The 19525-nt window shown below is 40.9% G+C and overlaps 1 protein-coding gene across 1 annotated transcript; it reads left to right on the top strand.

The window, feature by feature from the left end:
• Positions 1–925: 925 nt before the first annotated feature.
• CXCL14 (C-X-C motif chemokine ligand 14) lies at positions 926–18060 on the top strand. Its single transcript, XM_084838951.1, has 4 exons — positions 926–1210; positions 2315–2420; positions 9936–10046; positions 16904–18060. Exons 1-4 carry the CDS (start codon positions 1147–1149, stop codon positions 16917–16919), a joined length of 297 nt encoding a protein of 98 aa, XP_084695077.1. The 5' UTR covers positions 926–1146; the 3' UTR covers positions 16920–18060.
• Positions 18061–19525: the final 1465 nt, after the last annotated feature.

Raw genomic sequence — 19525 nt, 5'->3', positions numbered from 1 at the left:
AGAGAAGCTAATGATCACCCAGTAAAGCTTGCAACCAGAAAGAATGCCATGCCAAGGCCCAAAGCCACACTTGAAAAGGGGAAGTGTCAATTAGTTCAAAGATGATTAAATTACATTTATGGCCAATTTGAAAGGAAGCAGTTACTGTATGTCTTCATAAATACACACCAGTTCTTCCAAATCCTCAGTCCGCATTTGATGGATCGTCCTAGCAACAGATTAAAACAAAAGAATACAATGGATGTGTGGTGAATTTTCCATGACTTTCAAAGGATCAAGATTCTTCTGAAATAAGGAATGCTCTATGAACTACCATCATTCTACGGAGGATAATTAAGAATGAAATCCTACAGAGGCAATTCTTCGAAATGTGCCACATCTGTCAAAAGCTTCTGTTGTACAATATCACGCCTGCAAGGATTGCCATCAGGCAACCTCAATGCATATCAATGCTCAGCTCAGCTCTCAGATGATTTGGGTCACCATAATATATGATAATCATGTAATGACGCTAATGTGGAAGTTATTATGGCTCTTTCACAGCTTGTGCACATCTTTTATTTCTTTTTCTTTTTAGAGGGTTTTACTCAAACAAAAAACTCATTCTGTGGGTACATCCACCTCACGTAACTGACTACATCATTCTCATCAACACCTTGTAAAGTGTGTGACTGTGTGTGGGGGGGGGGGATAGTTCTTTCCTGCCCACCCTGCTCTTCCTCACCTTCTCTTTCTCTCCAATGTGCTATCTTCTAAAATACTCTGCCGCCTTCAGCAGAATCAGCTATTTTTTGCTCCTTGTAAATCCCTCCCCTTTTGGGGGATTGCGAAATTGCTGAAAGTAATTGAGTCTCTCTGCATATTAATGAGCTTGAGGAAAGGGCAGCAGGAGCTGTTTTAAAAGAGGAGGAAAGCGGCTGTGCTCAGACAGAGAGCAGCTGAAACGGAGGGACGGGGCTGCAGCAGCAGCAACAACCAAGAGAGCAAATCACAGGGCAGGCATCAGATTAAAACCCATAGCCTGGCAACACTAAGTGTTAGTCTGACCACTCCATCTGATCATCGAACAGGGGCAAGAAGAGAAAGCAGACTATCCAAGTGAGAACTAAGAGAACATATCTTTAGGTTCTTCAAGGTCTCCTTATCATGAAGCTCTTGACAGCAGTTTTCCTCTTACTCTTCATTGTCATCTGCTTTACCAGCGTAGAAGGTAAGTTTCAGGCTATTCACTAACCACCTATTTCACCATTTTCTCTCTCTCATTTCACTTTTGCTGCTTGTTGAAATAGTTGATTGGGATGTATTTCTGTACTTGGAGGAACTGACACAATGAACTTGAAAAACAAAAACAAATAATAGACTAAATATCATATATATATATATATATATATATATATATTTGTAAAATTGAAAATGTCTGGAAAGCACAAGGTCCAACTTGTACCCCCACTCCCAGTTAGCATTTTAATTTCTGAGCTAACATGAACATCATGGGATGCATTTCACTGGCATTTAGTCTAGTATGAACTCCTTTGGAATGGTGAATTCACACACGTTCAGGCACAGCGGAGAAAGTGAGCAGAACTCAATCTGGTGTGGCCACAGGCAGATTCAGAAGTCCACAAAGTTTTGGTTCCATGATCTCACTGATGGTTTTGGAATTTGCCAAATTTGATGTGAAGGTTCAGTTTTGTCAAGTTGAGTTTTTACAATTTGTAGAAGAAAAAAATGCTGAAGTATTCTGAAAGAATTCAAAATTCTTTACATTCCTTTTAAATGTTTGCCAAAAGAGAAGAAACAAATAGCAGTGAAAGTAATCTTTACCCATCAGCTTTAAAGTATCATTTACCATTTATTTTTCATAGTTTACATTTATCACTAAGTTTGATCACAGCAGGTGCAGTTTTAATAGAAAGGGCTGCCACATAGCTTCAAACACAAGGGCTGCGATTATGTTCATGCTTACTTGTGACTTAGTCCTCTTGAACTTAATGGGTCTTACATCTGAGTAGAATGCATAAAATGGTTGCATATCCCACCAAATTCAATGGATCTTAAGCCACCTAACCATACATAGGACTGCAGCCTTGGTATCTTGATCAGTGAAAAACATTTTTTTTGCAATATGTTCTTTAGAAATACAGCAAGTTTATATAAAAATCATTTCCTTTTTTGTATTAAACTGTACACAGATCAAGCTTTTTGATCAATTCTAAAATAGTTAATGAATGAACATATTAAGGAGTGTTTGGGGGGCAATGGTATGATATGCAATGACTTTCAAAAACAAATGGGTAAATACTTTTTCTTATAGGATCAAAATGCAAATGCTTACGAAAGGGCCCCAAGATAAGATTCTCTGATATACAAAAACTTGAAGAGAGACCAAAGTATCCATACTGCAAGGAAAGAATGATCATGTAAGTCTGCCTTTTTTATTTTGGGTATAGTGTTTTCATTCCTCAAATTCTGTTTTTCTGCAAATTTTTTAAATAGTAACAATAAAAAGAGTATGTCTCTTAACAGTATGCTAACACATTCAGCACAACTGGGAACTATTCTGAAAATGTCCCATCTGTCCTTGGTATCATAACAGTGCAATCCTATACATGCCTACTTAAAAGTAAGTCATATTGGGTTCAGTGGAGCTTACTCCCAGGTAAGTGGGTACAGGATTGCAGCCTAAACCTGCTTAGTCTGAAATTGTGAGAAAGCAATATGAGGTTTATGGGGATACTTTAAAATATAGCAAGTAGTACTAGGTTGCTTATATATCAATACATATTAATATCTGTGTATGTACACACACATATATGCATGTGTGTGCACATATATATACACACACATATTGGTTTGGATCCAGATTTAAACTGGATCAACTGTACTGACAGAAGTGGACTTCCCTGCCCCTCCTTCCTAGGGCAGCCCTTCCAGCTGCCTGAAAATGCTACACAGAGTAAGAAGACCCTGCTGAATGGGGTGAGCTGTGGTGTGTGGGGGGGAGGGGATCCACCAAAATCGGGCAGAAGGACTTTCCAGAACTGAAGCCCTTTCTTTCACAGAAGGTTCCTTCCTTTTGTAGAAGGCAGATCCTGGATCCAAACCATTGTCAGGAGAGATTCCATGAGCTAAATCTCATTTTTAAGGACACAAGTAGCCCAAATATCGAGGCTGCGATATTGTGTAAGTGCTTTAATCCAATGGTATTAAAGCAGTTTAATTGCACACAGGACAGCAGCATAGAGCTGCTGTCCTGTGTACACTTAGTGGGGAGAAAATCCAATGAGGCTTAGGGGGACTTACTTCCACATATATATTGGGCTGTATATGAGGAGCTCCTCTTAGATGAGCAGAGTAACTAGTTTCAATAAATCAAAGCACTTAGTCGCAATATAAACATTACCTCTATCTCTTTGGGGACAGGTTTTAACTTGCATTACCTTGAATGAGATCATTTCAATGTATGGATTCATTGTGAGGCATACCTGATTGATTGATTGATTGATTGATTGAGATAGATAGATAGATAGATAGATAGATAGATAGATAGATAGATAGATAGATAGACAGACAGATGAATGATCATCTTTTCACGCTGCCTTGTCATTTGTCAGAAATGTGCCAAGCAAACATTATTAAGTAAAACAATTAGAATTCTTCCTCCGGATGCTGGCTTCAGAACTAGTTATAACATAAGTTACGTAACAAGAGCAACCAACTTGTTCTCTGCCTAGAAAGGGAGAGAGAGCATGGTGTGTTTCATCACAGCTATGTCTTGTTTGTGTTAGCTGATCCTAGAAACACAACTGTCCTGCTCATGCATAAAAGCCCTCTCAGCAATAACAGCCCTGCCCTGAAGAAACTTGTTTTCTTCCAAATGGCAAATCAAATGGGGAGGGGGTGTTAAAGTGGCCACTTTCAGGTCCCAAAGAATCTTGGTGGTGGTGGTGGTGGTGGGAAAGTGCTGGTCCCTGCTGCATCCACTGAAAGGTTCTGAAACGCTGTTGACTGTCTAAAGAATGCAATGCCAAACATGCATCACGACCGTGTAACTCAGGACACACCTGTCGGTTCAGAACAAGCCATCGCAGCTGAATCAACCCCGAGCAGTAGCACTAAGGTCCTGCATGGCTGGTGCTTGCTTCGTAGTAAAACTGAAGGAAGTAATGAAATAAATTGAACAGGACAGCATGTTTTACCCTACTGGATTTGTCCACTGTTGTCTCCACATTATAAATCACAGACATGTCCACACGAGAAGCAGTCTCTGTCCACTGATTTCTAACTCCACAATGTTACGGAAGCTGAAATGATCAGTTGTCCATTAACATGAGAGACACCTGTCGAATGTTGCGGCCACTCCATTTGTCTCCACTTTCCTGCTTTCGCTGAAGTTAACTGTTTGCCGAAAGCAAACCTTATTACACTTGTTAAGAATTCCCTTTTCGATAGTGGGCTATTTGCTTTATTTGCAGTGGTTCTCATATAGCAATGGGAGCAGAATAGGTCAGCCACAGTGATCTCCAATCTAGTACAGAGCTGTGCAGGCAAAGGAGGTCTTCTATTTCAGGGTAATGTGTTAGAAACCTCCTGTATTATATACAATATAATATGATTTTCATGTGGGAAACACAGTAAGGTTGGCGTTTGATCCAATTGAGCCTATCATGTCAATTGCCAACACCTCATCAGATTTTCACTGGGCAGGTGGCAACTGGAAGTACAACCTGAAGTGGGCCAATGTAGGAAAGAGGGGCTTCTTAATCATTTCATCTTACACCATTTTGCCATTGAAAATCTCTCTCTCTTTCTCTCTCTCTCTCTCTCCCCCCCACACACACACACAATATTTACTACTGCTGGCTAAAAGATGTAGGTATTTTCTAAGCAGAAGACTGCCCAGAGTGGGGAGGGAGGCAATTTTCCCAGGCCCCTGCAAAGCAAACCTGCCCCTGCTGCCAACTGAGCTCCTGTGTGTACCATTAGCCCTTGTCCTGGCTATGCCACATCGCTCACCAGAGCCCCACACATGCATGGGTCCTTGTAGAAGGCAGTGGAAGGCTCCCAACATCACAGCTGCCCAAGGCCCCATAAACTCTCTAGGAGGTATTGGAAGGTATAAGCTGTATATGCTCCTAAGTTGTGTGTCCTAATCACTGTTGAAATAATTTCAATAGGACGAAGCTTTCTTACCAATTTATAGATTGCCGTTCCCAATGGGAGTCTGTTTCTCCACCAAGCCATATTAGACTGTACTTCCTACTGCACCTCAGTCATTTTGGAGATGTTGGGTTTGACTGTCATTTTTCTGGAAGAAGGAGACTTTCGTCAGACTTATTCACAAGATCCATTATGTCCAAGACACTGATTTGATATCCATGTTGATCGTTCTAAAAAAAAATCAAAATCATTTCCCCTATCAAAATCCCAAAACACAAGACAGATTTCTGAGCCACAGACATAGTGATCCCTTGCAGCCTCTCAGTACAAGTAATACTGCATACACATTACAGGTCCATCTCTTCATAAGGAATACACTGGTTTATCCTCTTACTTAGTATGCTCCTATAGTAAGCACTAATTTCAATGATCCAAGAGATCATGTCCATATAGTTTAGGGAGAAACTGGTTATATGGGACTGCTTGGCTTGCTTTTCTGCATTGTTCTTCACTTCAAATGCATTGTCCTTAGCATGCCTATTTACTCTCAGCAGGCTGGAAATGGGGATAAGCAGACATCCCATTCCATTCATTCATTTTATGAGTTGACTCTGCACTGCATTTTGCACAATGAACCATTTCTCAAATTAATTTCAGAATTGGCACAGATACAGTTTGCCACAGTTCATGCACTGGTGTAAGTTTTTTTCTTATGGGTTACTAATGCACCCTAACACATATGTACATCGATCAGAGCACTCTGCAAAAAGGAGTCATGCTTCTATTATGCTATCGTATTAAGATTCTTTTTGCAGTGTGCATTTAATGAATGCATGTATACGCTTCTGCACATATCAGTAGAGGAAAAAAGAAAAAGGCACAACTTGAAAACTGAGGAAAACTTCATATGGGCAGAGTTCTAACCAAATCCAGTAAACATAAATAGAATGATGCTGGATTGCCAATACAGGAGTGCTGCTCTGCAAGCAACTTCAGATAATTTGGAATCTCGGGGAGAAACTCTGATGGAGAGATTTCATAAACTTTCCTAGTTTGTTTTGCCTTAGTCAACTTTTCTCTCAATGAACTTTTCTTCCACTGTGCTCTGGATCACTGCACTTTCCTTCATGGCTTTCTAGTTCAGTCTAGTTCAATAGGCTTGCCATAAACACACAGTGTAGATGTAAAATGGTGCACTTAGGATTCTGTAGGAGATAACATTTGAATGCAGATGGATTCAGAGTTTCAAGATTCAAAGGCAAATCCTTCTTTGCATGTTTGAAATTAATCACATTCCCTGCCAAAAATGGTACCTGAAGCTATTTATAAGTAATACAACATTAAACTCCGTAAAACATCATAAAAACACAATAAAATCAGTTGGCAGCCATAAAACCCACATCCAACAACAGCATAAATGAAAATCACCCTTATTGGCAGCAGTCGAATTCAATAAAAGAAGTAGTTCAGTGGTCAGGAATTGCCTTCTGAACAAAAAAAAATGTATTTGCATATAGATGAAATGACGTCAGTGAGACAGCTAAATGGGCTTCTCTAGGAAGAATATTCCACAAGCACTTCCAGTGGCATAGCTCGGGTTGGGCCTTGGGCCCTAAATGACTACCCAGAGAGTGGCAGGTGATAGGTTCATCAGGGCAGCAGAAGCAAACTTCATTTGATTCCTGTAGTCAGGATGGTGCTTGCGGGTGCAATCCTATGCATGTTTAGACAGAAGAATGTCCTACAATTCCCATCATGGGAATTGTAGGACGTTTTTCTGTCTAAACATGCATAGGACTGCACCCCAAGTGAATTTAAAATGCAAAAACTGCACATGCTCAGAGTGTTGTTGTTTTTCAAACCAGGGTTGGCAAATGGGTTTTGTTGTTGTTATTCTTCTTCTAAGATATCAGGAATGTAGATGCAGTTGTAAAGCATGGAATGGTTGTGGGGGCGGGGAGCAGCAAAGAGAAATGTTAGTTGTGTGCTTCACAACTAAAGTAATACATATGGCCATAGCGCGGGGTCTAAGATGACCTAGTTTGCACCACTGTGCACTCCTCAAGTGTGAGATTTGGGGCCGCAAATGTGGTGGCTCAGCCAGCAGGGAGGAGGCAGGGATGGAAAACTTTCCTGCTACCTTGTACTGGAATCCAAGCTCAGAACGCAAGCTCCAAGCTCCGTGGCCAAGCAAAGAGCCTGTCCCTCCCCTTTTGCTCCTGCTCTGTTCAGCACAAAAATATGAGCCAGAGCTTCTATGTGAATATCAGGAAATGGGTGTCCCAAGCTCCCTCCATGCTGACTAGTGTGCCAGTGACCTTCTTTTCTGACAAGTCCTTACAAATTCACAAACTCCCATAAGGTACGGAGGTAGCAGTTTCCCAGTCAACATGCACACACAGTTATGTCTCCATTACATTAGTAACCCAAAGCTGAGAAAGAGTTCAGAAACGTGCATCAGCATAACAAAAGCAGTGTGAGGCTTTCTTGCCTGAGCGCTGGCTGCCAAGGACTTAAGTCTGGGCCTCGGAGTTTGCCTGCCTGATGGGAAAACCAAACAGCAGCGCGCTCTCACAAACAAGATGCCAGCAGAAGCTGGACAGTGAAAGGCCGTCAAGTAAACAATAACAAGCTTTTTCTAGGATGGGTATGGGAGAGACGTGCGCTCCAGAACTTTAGAAGCTCAGCCAGATTTGGCAGCCAAAGGGAAAGGCAGAAGCCATGAGGTACAAATGTACATGAAATGCCCATTAGGGAAACTTCTCACTCTCAGCAAAAAGCATCAAGAAAATACACATGACTGAGCCCCCTTCAGTGTGGGGCTCTCCATAATAATCAAGGTTTGGAGCACACATTTCTCCCTTCTCATCTTAAAAAACAAACAAACCCTAACATTTTTCTATTTTCCAGGCACTTCTAGGCAATCATAAATTTTATTAGTGCACTTTTAGTGCACCTTCCCCTCCTTTCCTACTTTTATCTTTCCCCCCATTCCTTCTCTTTAAGTGCTTTGCAGTCTTAAACTGCAATGCTATATTCACTTATCTGGAAGTAAGTCCCGTTGCGCTCAATGGGGCTTACTTCTGAGCAATGCATACGATTGCACTGTTAACTTTCTTCATGTGTTTCGTTGCATTTAATTGAATCACATACCATAAATTTTGATTTAATTTGTGAATTGCTCCAAGAGTCACCTAAGTGACACATGTATTTGGTTATTGTTATCATTATGATTACTAAACAGCTGCTTTAATTCAATTACATGGCAGCTTTTCTTAATGATCCCCTCCAACCCTTTCGCATAAAATATTACACTCCTTCCATGAAATGTTTCAGGAAAAAATAACATGACTGAAGTGTTCCATCTTGACATTGTTTTCCTCATTTTGACTGGAAGTTTTTTTGAAAAAAATCAGATTTGGTAATAAATGGTTGGTTTTCTGTAAGGATTGTGTTAGTAAAACAACCACCACCACCAAAAAAAAACCTATTTCAGTCAGTATAACCACCAAGAGCTGGGTGGGAATCATATAAATTTGCCTCAGACTACACCTATTTAGAACCTTGCACTCTGTCAAGAAGAATCTGTAACTCATGAATAGTGTGAATTGCTTTGCCACAAAATAATTCACATTCCATCCCAGGTAAGGAATTTTAAGGAGTACAGCTGGAATGTATAGTATAGTATAGTATAGTATAGTATAGTATAGTATAGTATAGTATAGTATAATGATATATGAGAGATCCTGGAGAGTTGGGTATAAAAGCTGTTATGAATCAGGTCAGAAAATAGTGAAATAGGATCTTTATTTGCCTGACTTCAATGTAAGTCTGTGCTGGGATGGAGGACCTTAGGCAGTCCTAGAGAAGAAAGAAGGCTGAGAAGCATGAAGCCCTGGGGCCCAAGGGAAAGTCCAGAGGCTGAGCAGGCAGGCTAGCAGGAAGGCAGGATACAGAGAAAGTCCTTACATGACAAAATACTAGAGCCTGCCAGATACAGTCAAGACTGATAGTTGCCCAGGCAAGAACCAAGCGTGACATGGAAGCCCTCTGAGAGCTTTACCAGGCGAAGGGAAATGAATGGGCTACCTGTGTGAACAGAGCTACTCTGGAGCCTGGGAGGACATGACAACTCAGACACCAGCAGCCCTAGTAGGCTCACTACATGGAACTCCAGAGTATAGAGCTGAAGATTCATGTTTCTAGCTCCCAAAGCTCCTTACAATATGCACATGGTTACCTTAATCCACCAAGGGTGGTCTGAATTCATGTAAGAGCATTCTGCAGGATCAAAATGAATCCTTCTAGCACCTGGAGTTGTGCTTGGGGTGACCCATGCTAGATGGGGGGCTGCTCAGATCCCAACCAACAAATGGCTGGTCCAGTCAGCTGGCAGTAGTGATGGCTAGTTTGGCAAGAGGAGGACTGTATCCAGATATCCCTTTCTCCACTCTGGTTCCCAAGCAAGTGATTAGTGCTGTCCAAGCTGATGACACCAACAATCTGTTTGGCACTGCATGGGCTCCAAGCATTCACAGCTGGAATGTTTGTGAATATTCTATGACATTACCAGCCCAGATAATTGGTATTGGAGGCATCAAAACCACAAGCAACAGTACAATATAAGTTTTAAGTGCTGGGAAATAAAACACCGTGCAGAACCAGTCCTATATAACAACTCTTAGGATCAGGTATTACCTATTACGTGGTTAAACATTCTTGTTTATTAAAATTGTAACAGCTGCTCTGTACTGACAACTTTTCTTTCATTTCAGAGTCACAATGAAATCACGATTCCGAGGAGGCCATCAGTACTGCTTGCATCCCAAGCTCCCAAGTACTAAAAGATTACTCAAGTGGTACACAATATGGAAAGAGAAAGAGAGGTGGGTATTATTAATCGTACCGAGCACTGGACAGCCTCCTGTCCCTGTGGACAAGAGGGATTTTGGCTAATTAAATGTGTTCATTTAGGCATAGATGTCTCTGCCTAACTTGAATACTTGGCCAGTATTTACAGTGACAAGTGTGATATTGCTGATGGCTTTCACTTGTAAGTATGGATTCAATGTAACTTGAAAGCGAAAGTGTTGTGCTGTTGAGGTAGGTCTCAGATTTTAAACAATACTGACATTTCAATGGACAGTTCAATGGATCAGTATATTTCTGCCAAAGTAGGTTCTATTTAAATCTGTGAGTGTATTTTTGAGTCAATGGGCTAAGCTTAAATCCAGTGCAGTTTAAGGATTTAAGTGTCAAACAACCAGATCCAACAAGGAGATTAAGCCGAAGTATTAGAGGTGGGGATGAGCTGAAATCAGTCCATGAACGCTTGACTTTCTTGAGTGTATGGATGTGTAAATCAGCAAAACTTGAGCTCACTGAAGTTCTTCAAATTCCATCTCAAAGCTAATTCCGACTTGAGTCGGTATCAGATTTATTTATTCATTCATTCATTCATTCATTTCATTTCTATACCGCCCAATAGCCAAAGCTCTCTGGGCGGTTCACAAAAATTAAAACCAAACAACACACAATAAAACAATTTAAAATATATAGAACATTAAAACCACAATATAACAATACAATCACAATAAAACCTAGCAGCAGTGCAGGAGTTTAAAATACAGATTTAAAATACAGATTTAAAATACAGATTTAAAATACAGATTTAAAACAGCAAAGCTAAAAATTTAGAAAGCTAAAATGCCTGGGAAAATAAAAAGGTCTTCACCTGGCGCCGAAAGGAATACAATGTAGGTGCCAGGCGAACCTCACTAGGGAGCTCACTAGGGAGCTCATACCAGATTATGAGCTTTTTTTCTTTTCGCATGAAAATCCTTGTATTTCTGTGCATATTTTTCTAAATGTATGCATCAGTTGTGTGCATCTTTGAAATGTATGCATTGTTCTCCCATGATTAAAGTATCTTTGTGTGCATTTTTCAAAAGCCTGCATTTTTCGTGCACATTTTTCACGTGCTATAGAATGCGGGGGGGGGGGGGCGCAAAGTTCCCTGAAAGCTCAGAAATGTCTGGACTTCGACTGCACATTGCGTCTGAGTCCATGTTCAGTCCAGAAGGTGCTACTGGATAAATCCTGAAAGGAATTTCTCATGCATCCTACTTGAGTGAACGTCTTTACGATTTTCTCAGCGGATCAGTAGCATGGGAGTCCGTCTCTTGAATTTTATTGCAAATGTGCAGCCACTAGATGCACACAGTGTGACTGAAGAGTGCAGCAGCTGCCTTTTGACTGCTCTACCTGCTGAATTTCCCTCTTGTACACAGCTGTAGGATCCTCATCCTTTTTTGCCTCTGGCCACCCTATCCTTGAGACAGTGTGAGGTAGTGATTAGTGTCTGAGAGGGGCTAGCATGACATGGGTTCAAATTCCTGCTCAAGTATGAAGCTCATTGGGTAATCTTGGACCAGTCATACTCTCTCAGCCAAACCTACCTCACTGGGTTTTTGTGAATATAAGGAGAGATGAGCTTCTTACATGCTGTCCCGAGTTCCCTGGATGACAGAAGGGAGGGATACAAAAATAAATAAATTTCAAAAACCAAATCAAGAACAATGAAGGAGGCATGGTAATTTGTAAGACCTTAGCAGGTACCCCCCCATTTTGGGACAGGAATTTAGCCTGTCCCTGAACAGAAAATGTTTACTCAGAACTATGTTCCATAGAGTTCAATAGGACTTATTTCCTACTAGTGAACCTTTTGTCTCTGACAGTTTTGCCTAATTATCTGCCAGCATTCTTGCAGCAGTTCTTTGGGAGCTGGAGAGAAAATGGTTTGTACTGCTAAATGTCAACCATTATGTAACCTAATTTTTCCTTGTTTACTTTTTAAAGGTGAGTATTTAAAATAATGGAGATAACATACTCAAAAGCTTATGCTTAAATGATACTAAGACTCTGCCTTAGGGTGACGACCGCCAAGGCCCATCTAATTTAAGCCTGCCTAAAACATCCAGATGCCAGACATCATACCTCCAGCTGTGATGTCAGGTGATAATAGAGCTGCCCGGGGCCTCAAGCTTAATTCTTAATTTCTACATTTCTCTGGCTTCTCAGACGTATAATGTTATCTTTGTCTCTGACACATCATTGTGGCTTACTATCTATCTATCTATCTATCTATCTATCTATCTATCTATCTATCTATCTCATTCAACAACCCATGTACAACAGAAGTTCAATTACCTGATCTAAAACAGCTAACAGTTTATTCCCCATGTCAGCATAACTTTACACAAACAGCTCTGCTGTTTATCCCAGTCTAAAGACCGGTTTTCATACTCTCATTTAACCGCACAGGAATGCTTACACAAGTCACTGTCCTGTTTTTGAAAATGCTGAGTGGAAAGAATGAAGACAGTCTTCTTACATGCACTGCAAGAGCCCATGAGCAACTCAGAAGTACATGTTATGGACCATCCCTATAGACACATGACTGATTGGAGGAAAGGAGCATTTTGGGGCCCTTATTTACCAGGATTTATTTTTTGCAAAAGAGAGGGAGAAGATTCTAGTCTTCCTAAGAGTAGGGACGTATGGATTTTGTTAAATCCATTCCGTCTGTGTTTTGTGAATTGTTAGGCATCTTTTCCATCATCTGCTCATTGACAGAATCTGATTTTCTTTAGAGATGCATGAGAATTTAGTTCCACTTGCACAAGTGCACATTAGCACTAATGCATGTCAGGGCAAGTGCAAATTTGTACAAATCCCTCCCAAAAGTAAAAAACCGATCCGCAAGTCCACAAACCCTACGTGATTCAGAAAAAGCTGGTCCGCTGCGGAATCCGCAAGTCAGATTCATAGAAAACCAAACTCATTTGAATCCATTGAGGATTTCTCTGACATCCCTAACTAGGAGTCAAGCCCTTTTACCTCTAAAAGACGGATAGGTGTGGGCCTCATTCTAATTTCATGCAGCCCACTGTAAGCGATCATTTCAGACTTCTGTCTGTCCACCAGTAGCTCACTGGGTGGGGAGATAGAGATGGGGGAAAAGAGAGAGAAAGAGGGTGCCAAAGAGAGAGAAAGGGAGATGGCAGAACACGGGAGAGAGGGAGGGAGAGAGGGGTGGCAGAAAGAGGGATGGAATTGGGTATGGTCTTGCCCACTTTAAGCTCTGGCTCCACCCAGTGCAGACCTCTCACCTGCATTCTGGGCAAGACTATTTGGAATGGCCTTTGATAGGCTGGCCATGGGCAGGAAGAGTCTAAAGCAGAGAAAATTTAAAAGGAGAGTTCACTCCCTTGATTGATTCCTCTTTTTTTTTTTTAATGTTGCCTTTCCATTTAAAAGCACCCTTACAAAACATTGCCACTGCACCCATAAAGTCAATTATCAGAACATCATAATTAATATCCAGAAAATCAAGGCATAGAACCAGAACAGATCAATAAAAAACAGCAGCAGCATCTGCTCAAAGCAAAGAAGAAGGCTTGACGGTCCTGGATGTTCTTATAGAAGGTGGGTTATTCTTATCACATGATGTGTTGCTTGGAGGGCTCCTACACGTATGATCTGTGCTCATTTTGACCAGAGCCTAGTGACAGTACACAAGTTGGATTTTGACCTGACATTCATCCCAGAATGCTGGACACAGAATCATGCGCTCAAGTTACAGGAAGCCAGATTCCGGCTGAACATCAGGAAAAACTTCCTGACTGTAAGAGCAATACGACAATGGAACCAATTACCAGGGGAGGTGGTGGGCTCTCCCACACTGGAGGCCTTCAAGACGAGGCTGGACAGCCATTTGTCAGGGATGCTCTGACTTGGATTCCTGCATTGAGCAGGGGGTTGGACTCGATGGCCTTGTAGGCCCCTTCCAACCCTACTATTCTATGATTCTATGATTCTATCCTGAGGTCCTGGGTTCAAGATCTGCTCCGGAAATCAGTTTTGGGAAGGGGTTTATGATGGTTAGGCTGCCCAATTCATAAGAATGTACCTACTTGCTTCAAATGAAAAGCAACGGAAGCTGTAGCTTTTAATGTGATCTGCTGAAAGCCCATTTCAGTGGCTGTGTTTATGATGCATCCTGTGCCCCAGAAAGACCTATAGGTCAGTTCCACTCATGCAGCTGCCATTCAGTTATAATTGTGCAAGTGCCATCTTTTAATACTAGCCTTGAGATCTGTGGGAAGACAAATTATGCTTGCAGGAATATAACATCACCCTGTGTAGTTGCCTGATTATACCAGCCATTCCAAAGCAATGCTGTAATTTCTGATGTCACGTTGGCACAGCAGTTGCTGTGCCTCTGGCTGAGCACTTGTGAGCTGCTGCAGCAATCTGAGGTAACTAAAGCAACGTTCATATCCCCCCAAAATCTTCCCCTGCATGACTTACCCCCACAGACCACACAAGAGGACTGTGGCAAAAGAGCAAAGCCAATTCCTGTTTCCCAGGTGAAAAAGCCAGAATATTGATAATGGGAGCATCCTTGCTTCTTCATATAGCTTGGATGAACAAGGGCTTATGTAAATAGCAATTTCCTTCAGTATCAGGGTTCATTGAACTTCAGCACACCTGCCCTGGGGTGAAACAGCAGAAGCAGATGAACTTTTCATAACAAAGCTACTGATTGCATGGAAGCCTCCCTTGTAATACAAGCTTAAGGGACAGACAAAACATTGAACATGCGATCCATGGAATCCAATCCCATTGCCATAGAGCTCACTGGGGACAAGCTGGACAGAGTCCACAGATTACTTTTTAGATTAGGTATTTGAGGCTTTTAAAGAGACATGCAGTGAAAGTCTGTGTGTTTCCTTCCCAGAAATAACGCTGACCCTAATTATGCTTGTGCTGCTTTAGTTTGCTTGGATAAATGCATTCTCTGAAATGTTTCAACAGTTTTACAGAGTAGTTCAGTTTTGAAACTGCAATCCTATGCACACGTACCTGGGAGTAAGCTCCATTGTATACAGCGGGACTTACTTCAGAGTAAATGTGCATAGGGTTGCTCCATAATATTTGAACCAAAGATGTAGTTTCAAAAATTGCTCCAGGGCTTTTCAGGGATGGCAAAAAGGATGGAAATCCACAGCTGTTGTGTATTCTGTTCTTCCGAATTTCTTCTATTCAGGAAGAAAAGATGGAATAGCTGCACAATGCCTTTTGATTGTTAGCGCTAGGAGCCCTTCATCTTGGACGCACCTGGGGTGTTTCACAAACTCCGGCTGTCTTGTGCCACCCATGCCTTATAAACAGTCAAATCACTCTGAACTATACTTAATAGGCTCTGGCATTCATTGAGATAGATATGTCTTTGCCATGTGCAAGTGAAGCATATAACTAACCTGGCAATGTCACAGTATATAACCATCTTGGCAACAGCACAGTAAGTGATCCAGAACCCATTTTTCCATGGTTTAATAACAATAAGGTACAAAGGAGCCCTAAGTATATAAAAAACAAACAAACTCAGAGATATGTTAGGTACAGGGACCTATTTTGTAAAACATGCATGACTGTATCTTTAAAAAAGAAAGAGGGGTACTATTTTTTAAAGAACGGATACTATTTAGCACAGGCATCAGACAGCCTTGCAAAAGATAGCTTCACAATTTCCTTATTCATAGCCTCTTCTGTTGCATGACCTCAGGGTGCTGGTGGAGGTTGAAAGTAACAGCGTTTTTATATAAACAAAGTTGGCTCCTATGTCCAGTCAACTGCTGTGGTACTTGCATAAATCTACATTACAACTTTAAACTGGTTTCAAACCAGTTTATCTAAAGGGATCCTGCAGTTTCATGAGGGTACTGAGAATTCTTTGCTAGAGACCCCTGTCCCCTGCCCAAGCAGCCCTTCTTCCTAGAGCTACAATTCCCAGAATTCCTGTATTTGGTAGCCATAATCACTAAAAACAGGTCTGAAAGCAGTTTAAAGTTGTAATGTAGATTGCCCCTTATTCATTCTTTAACTCTTGTCTACGATTAATGGACAAGTGCCCTGAAGATGTGTGATAAGGTAACTGACATATCAGGTGGTGAGTATTTAACTCTCCACGCATGAAATCTGGCAATTTCATATTTCAGTATTTATATACCCTTGCAAGGCAACAGGAAAATACCACAACAACACAACAAAATTCCACATTAAAATAGTATTTTAAAGCCAGCATTAACATTAAAAATAATAGCAGCAGATAAATATTTGCTAAAACAGAGCTCCATAAAATTATTCAAATAGTCACTCCAGCATGGTGTAGTGGTCAGAGAGTCAGACTAAGGCAAGGAAGACTTGGGTTCAATTCCCCACTCAGCCATTAAGTTCGCTCGGTGACCTTGAGCCAATTACTATCTTTCAGGGTTACCCCACAACATGGTTATTGTTGTGAGGATAAAATGGTGGCAAATTGTGGGCGGTTCAGAGGCACCTGGTGGGTGGCCACCATGGGGAAAAGGCTTCTGAATGAGATGGTTCATCTGATTTTGTATGGCTCCTCTTACATTTTTCTTATGGGTTTCTTGAACATGTTGCCTGGAGAGATACATCCATTTAAATAGGCCCCAACCTGCTAATTCAAGGGTTCTTCTTTCACTTGCCTTGAAGCTGCTGACAAAGAACATAGAAACCAGACTTCTGCGGCCTGAGTTATTGGCCTGAGGAGGCTGGCAGATCGGTGCTTTGACATTAAGTGTCCTGAGTGGCTGCTTGTTTTGTTTTGTAATCAGACTGGCTGAAAAGCTAGCTCTCCATTTTTATTTTCCCCCAGAGTTTATGAAGAGTAAGAAGATAACGCCTGGCAGAAGAAACAGGATCGTGTGGCAGACATGAGCGCCAGATGGACAATGGAGGAGATGCCTTCTCACAAGACAGTTCACAAAATCTATATTGTTATAAAGCACTTTTTACCAAGGATCACTTTTTACATTTTATAGCTGTAAAAAAAAGCAGACAGATTTCATATGTGTCTTTTACACACTAGATTTCATACCTGCCTTCTTTGTAGTGAGAAATCTCATGAGACATAATCTTCATTTAAAAGTTGATTGTTTTGTTTTAAAAAATCTTCACTTGATAGCTGTTCATATATCACTATGCCTGGAAATTGGGCTTTATAAGCTCAGTGAACCATAATTTGTAAAAAGTTGTTCTAAAATAGTGTATCTTCTTTGGCACTAGAGAAGCTTTCTATGCCATTGTAAAGATTTCTAGTAGAAGAATACATCCTTTCCCATTAAACAAGAGAGGTCTGAGGTATACACAGTTGGCTATGTAGAATGCTACATTCTGCAGTACAATTTAAGAAAGGAGGTTTCTCAGTGGTTATAAAGTGGATATAATCCTGTAGAGGATGTAATATACACCATGCTATCCCGTTCATTTTTTTTATGGGAAAAATATTTCTAAAGCAGTTTAATACAAAGAAAGCACACATTTCTTTTTCTTCATAAGGTTCTTATGAAAAGTTTTCAGCTTCAGTATTGAGATATTTTAAGCTTCAGGAATATTCCTTAGATTTGTAGTTTGAGACTCTCCAGAAATATACCTTTTTATTGGGAAAAACATATCTGATAGGGGAATGGATATATGTGTTTTAGTCACAAAGCAACATATTCACTATTTTTGAATGTAATACTTTGAGTGGTAAGCAGTGCATTCCTCTTTTTAAAATTATAAATAACAAAACTACCTTTTCAATTGTAAATATACTACAGGAGATTCCCCTATATTATCTTTCCGTATAATGTATTGTACTGCTAAATTATCATATGCTATTTAAATGTTTGAAATATTTAGGAAGTTGCATGCAGATTTCATATTTCTTTCTATGACAAATGGAAAAATACGGAATAAAATTCATTTAAAAGGGTTGAAGGCCATTTTTCACTCGATTAAAAGTTTGGGACCCTGTATGTCACAATTTCTGAATTGCACTTATGTTAATTCTAAAAGTAAGTGTCTTACAATTCGTGCCATTGAAATGAGATGTAAGTAACACAACTGCCATGTAAATCTTCTTCTGTTCCAGGAAAGACATCAAATACAGAGAGAAGAATCCTGCATCTAACTGCACACATGCAAGTTCTTTAAAAAAAAAAAACTTGCTGGAGCTTAACAAGTAGTGATTGAATGGGTCTAAAAAAATGGATTTCAAAATAGCTCCTTTGTATTTCAGTCCCAATACCATGTTGGGATTGTCACAGACTCATTTAGCATTCAAGCTCAGCTCGACATAGATTAATTTTGCCAAACTACCATGAACCCTTGCTGCTGGCCTCTTCCTTTTCCTTGACCCAAACATAACTCGCAGTAAAGTGAGAGCTCATGGCAGCACCTCTGTTAGGCTACAGATAATGCCAAGCACATTGCAGCAACATCTAGGGCCTAACAGAGGCCCTAGTCCTCTTCACCACTGCCAAGTTAGCTTGGTAAGAATGTAAGAAGAGCCAGGCTGGATCAGACCAAGGGTCCATCTAGTCCAGCATTCTTTTCAGACAGTGGCCAGCCAGCTGTTGACCAGGAACCCACAAGCAGGGCATAAGCGCATCAGGACCCACCCAAGTTCCCCAACGACTGGTATACATAGGCTCACTGCCTCTAGTACTGGAGATAGCACATAGCCATCAAGCCTAGTAGCCACTGATAGCCTTCTCCTCCATGAATTTGTCCACCCCCCTTTTAAAGCCATTCAAATTGGTGGCCATCACTACATCCTGTGGTAGCGAATTCCATAGTTTAGCTATGTGCTGTGTGAAGAAGTACTTCCTTTCTTCTGTCCTGAATCTCCCACCAGTCAGCTTCACAGGATGACCCCAGGTTCTAGTATCATGAGAGAGAAAAATGTCTCCATAGGGGTTCATGGCAGGTTGGCCTCTAGGCCCTGTTGTGCTCCCAATTAATATCATCAGGAGCACAAGAGGGCCAGAATGTCAGGACAGACTTGAGCTAACAACTCTTTCTTTTCAGTTTATTTTGAAAATTAATCATTTTACTCAAGCCCATTCTGAATCAAGCTGGGAGAGCTCTCCCATCGTTAATAACAGAAAAGCTACCTGTTATTAAAGACACGCACACACAACGCACATACACAGGCCAGACTCTGGCAAGCAATAGGCATTGTCAGCCCTTGTTTATTTCAATAGGATTTAAATGTACATAACTATGCAGTGGATTGAGGACACTCCCACAGGGGGATAGATTTCATAGATGACCAACCTCCGGTCATTAGGAGGCCAGAGACTGCCTTAACGTGAGGAAATTATCTTGTAAAATATGGCCAAGGTTGACTGGATGACTACTGGGCATAATGGATAAACCTCATTTCAGTAAATTCTGGTCCCCAACATAGGCACCAGATGTCCTTAATATTCTTTTATTTTGAATTCTTCAT

The sequence above is a fragment of the Heloderma suspectum genome, chromosome 2 (genome assembly GCF_057233095.1).
Source record: "Heloderma suspectum isolate Gila_16-S chromosome 2, 16-S_ref, whole genome shotgun sequence".
NCBI classification, from domain to species: Eukaryota; Metazoa; Chordata; class Lepidosauria; order Squamata; family Helodermatidae; genus Heloderma; species Heloderma suspectum.
Note: the sequence above shows the minus strand (reverse complement) of the source record. Positions and strands in the feature narration are given on the sequence as shown.

Coding starts and splice junctions, on each gene's coding strand:
- CXCL14 (XM_084838951.1), top strand. CDS start 1,147: ATGAAGCTCTTGACAGCAGTTTTCCTCTTACTCTTCATTGTCATCTGC. Junction 1,211..2,314: donor CTGCTTTACCAGCGTAGAAG/GTAAGTTTCAGG, acceptor TTTTTCTTATAG/GATCAAAATGCAAATGCTTA. Junction 2,421..9,935: donor TGCAAGGAAAGAATGATCAT/GTAAGTCTGCCT, acceptor CTTTCATTTCAG/AGTCACAATGAAATCACGAT.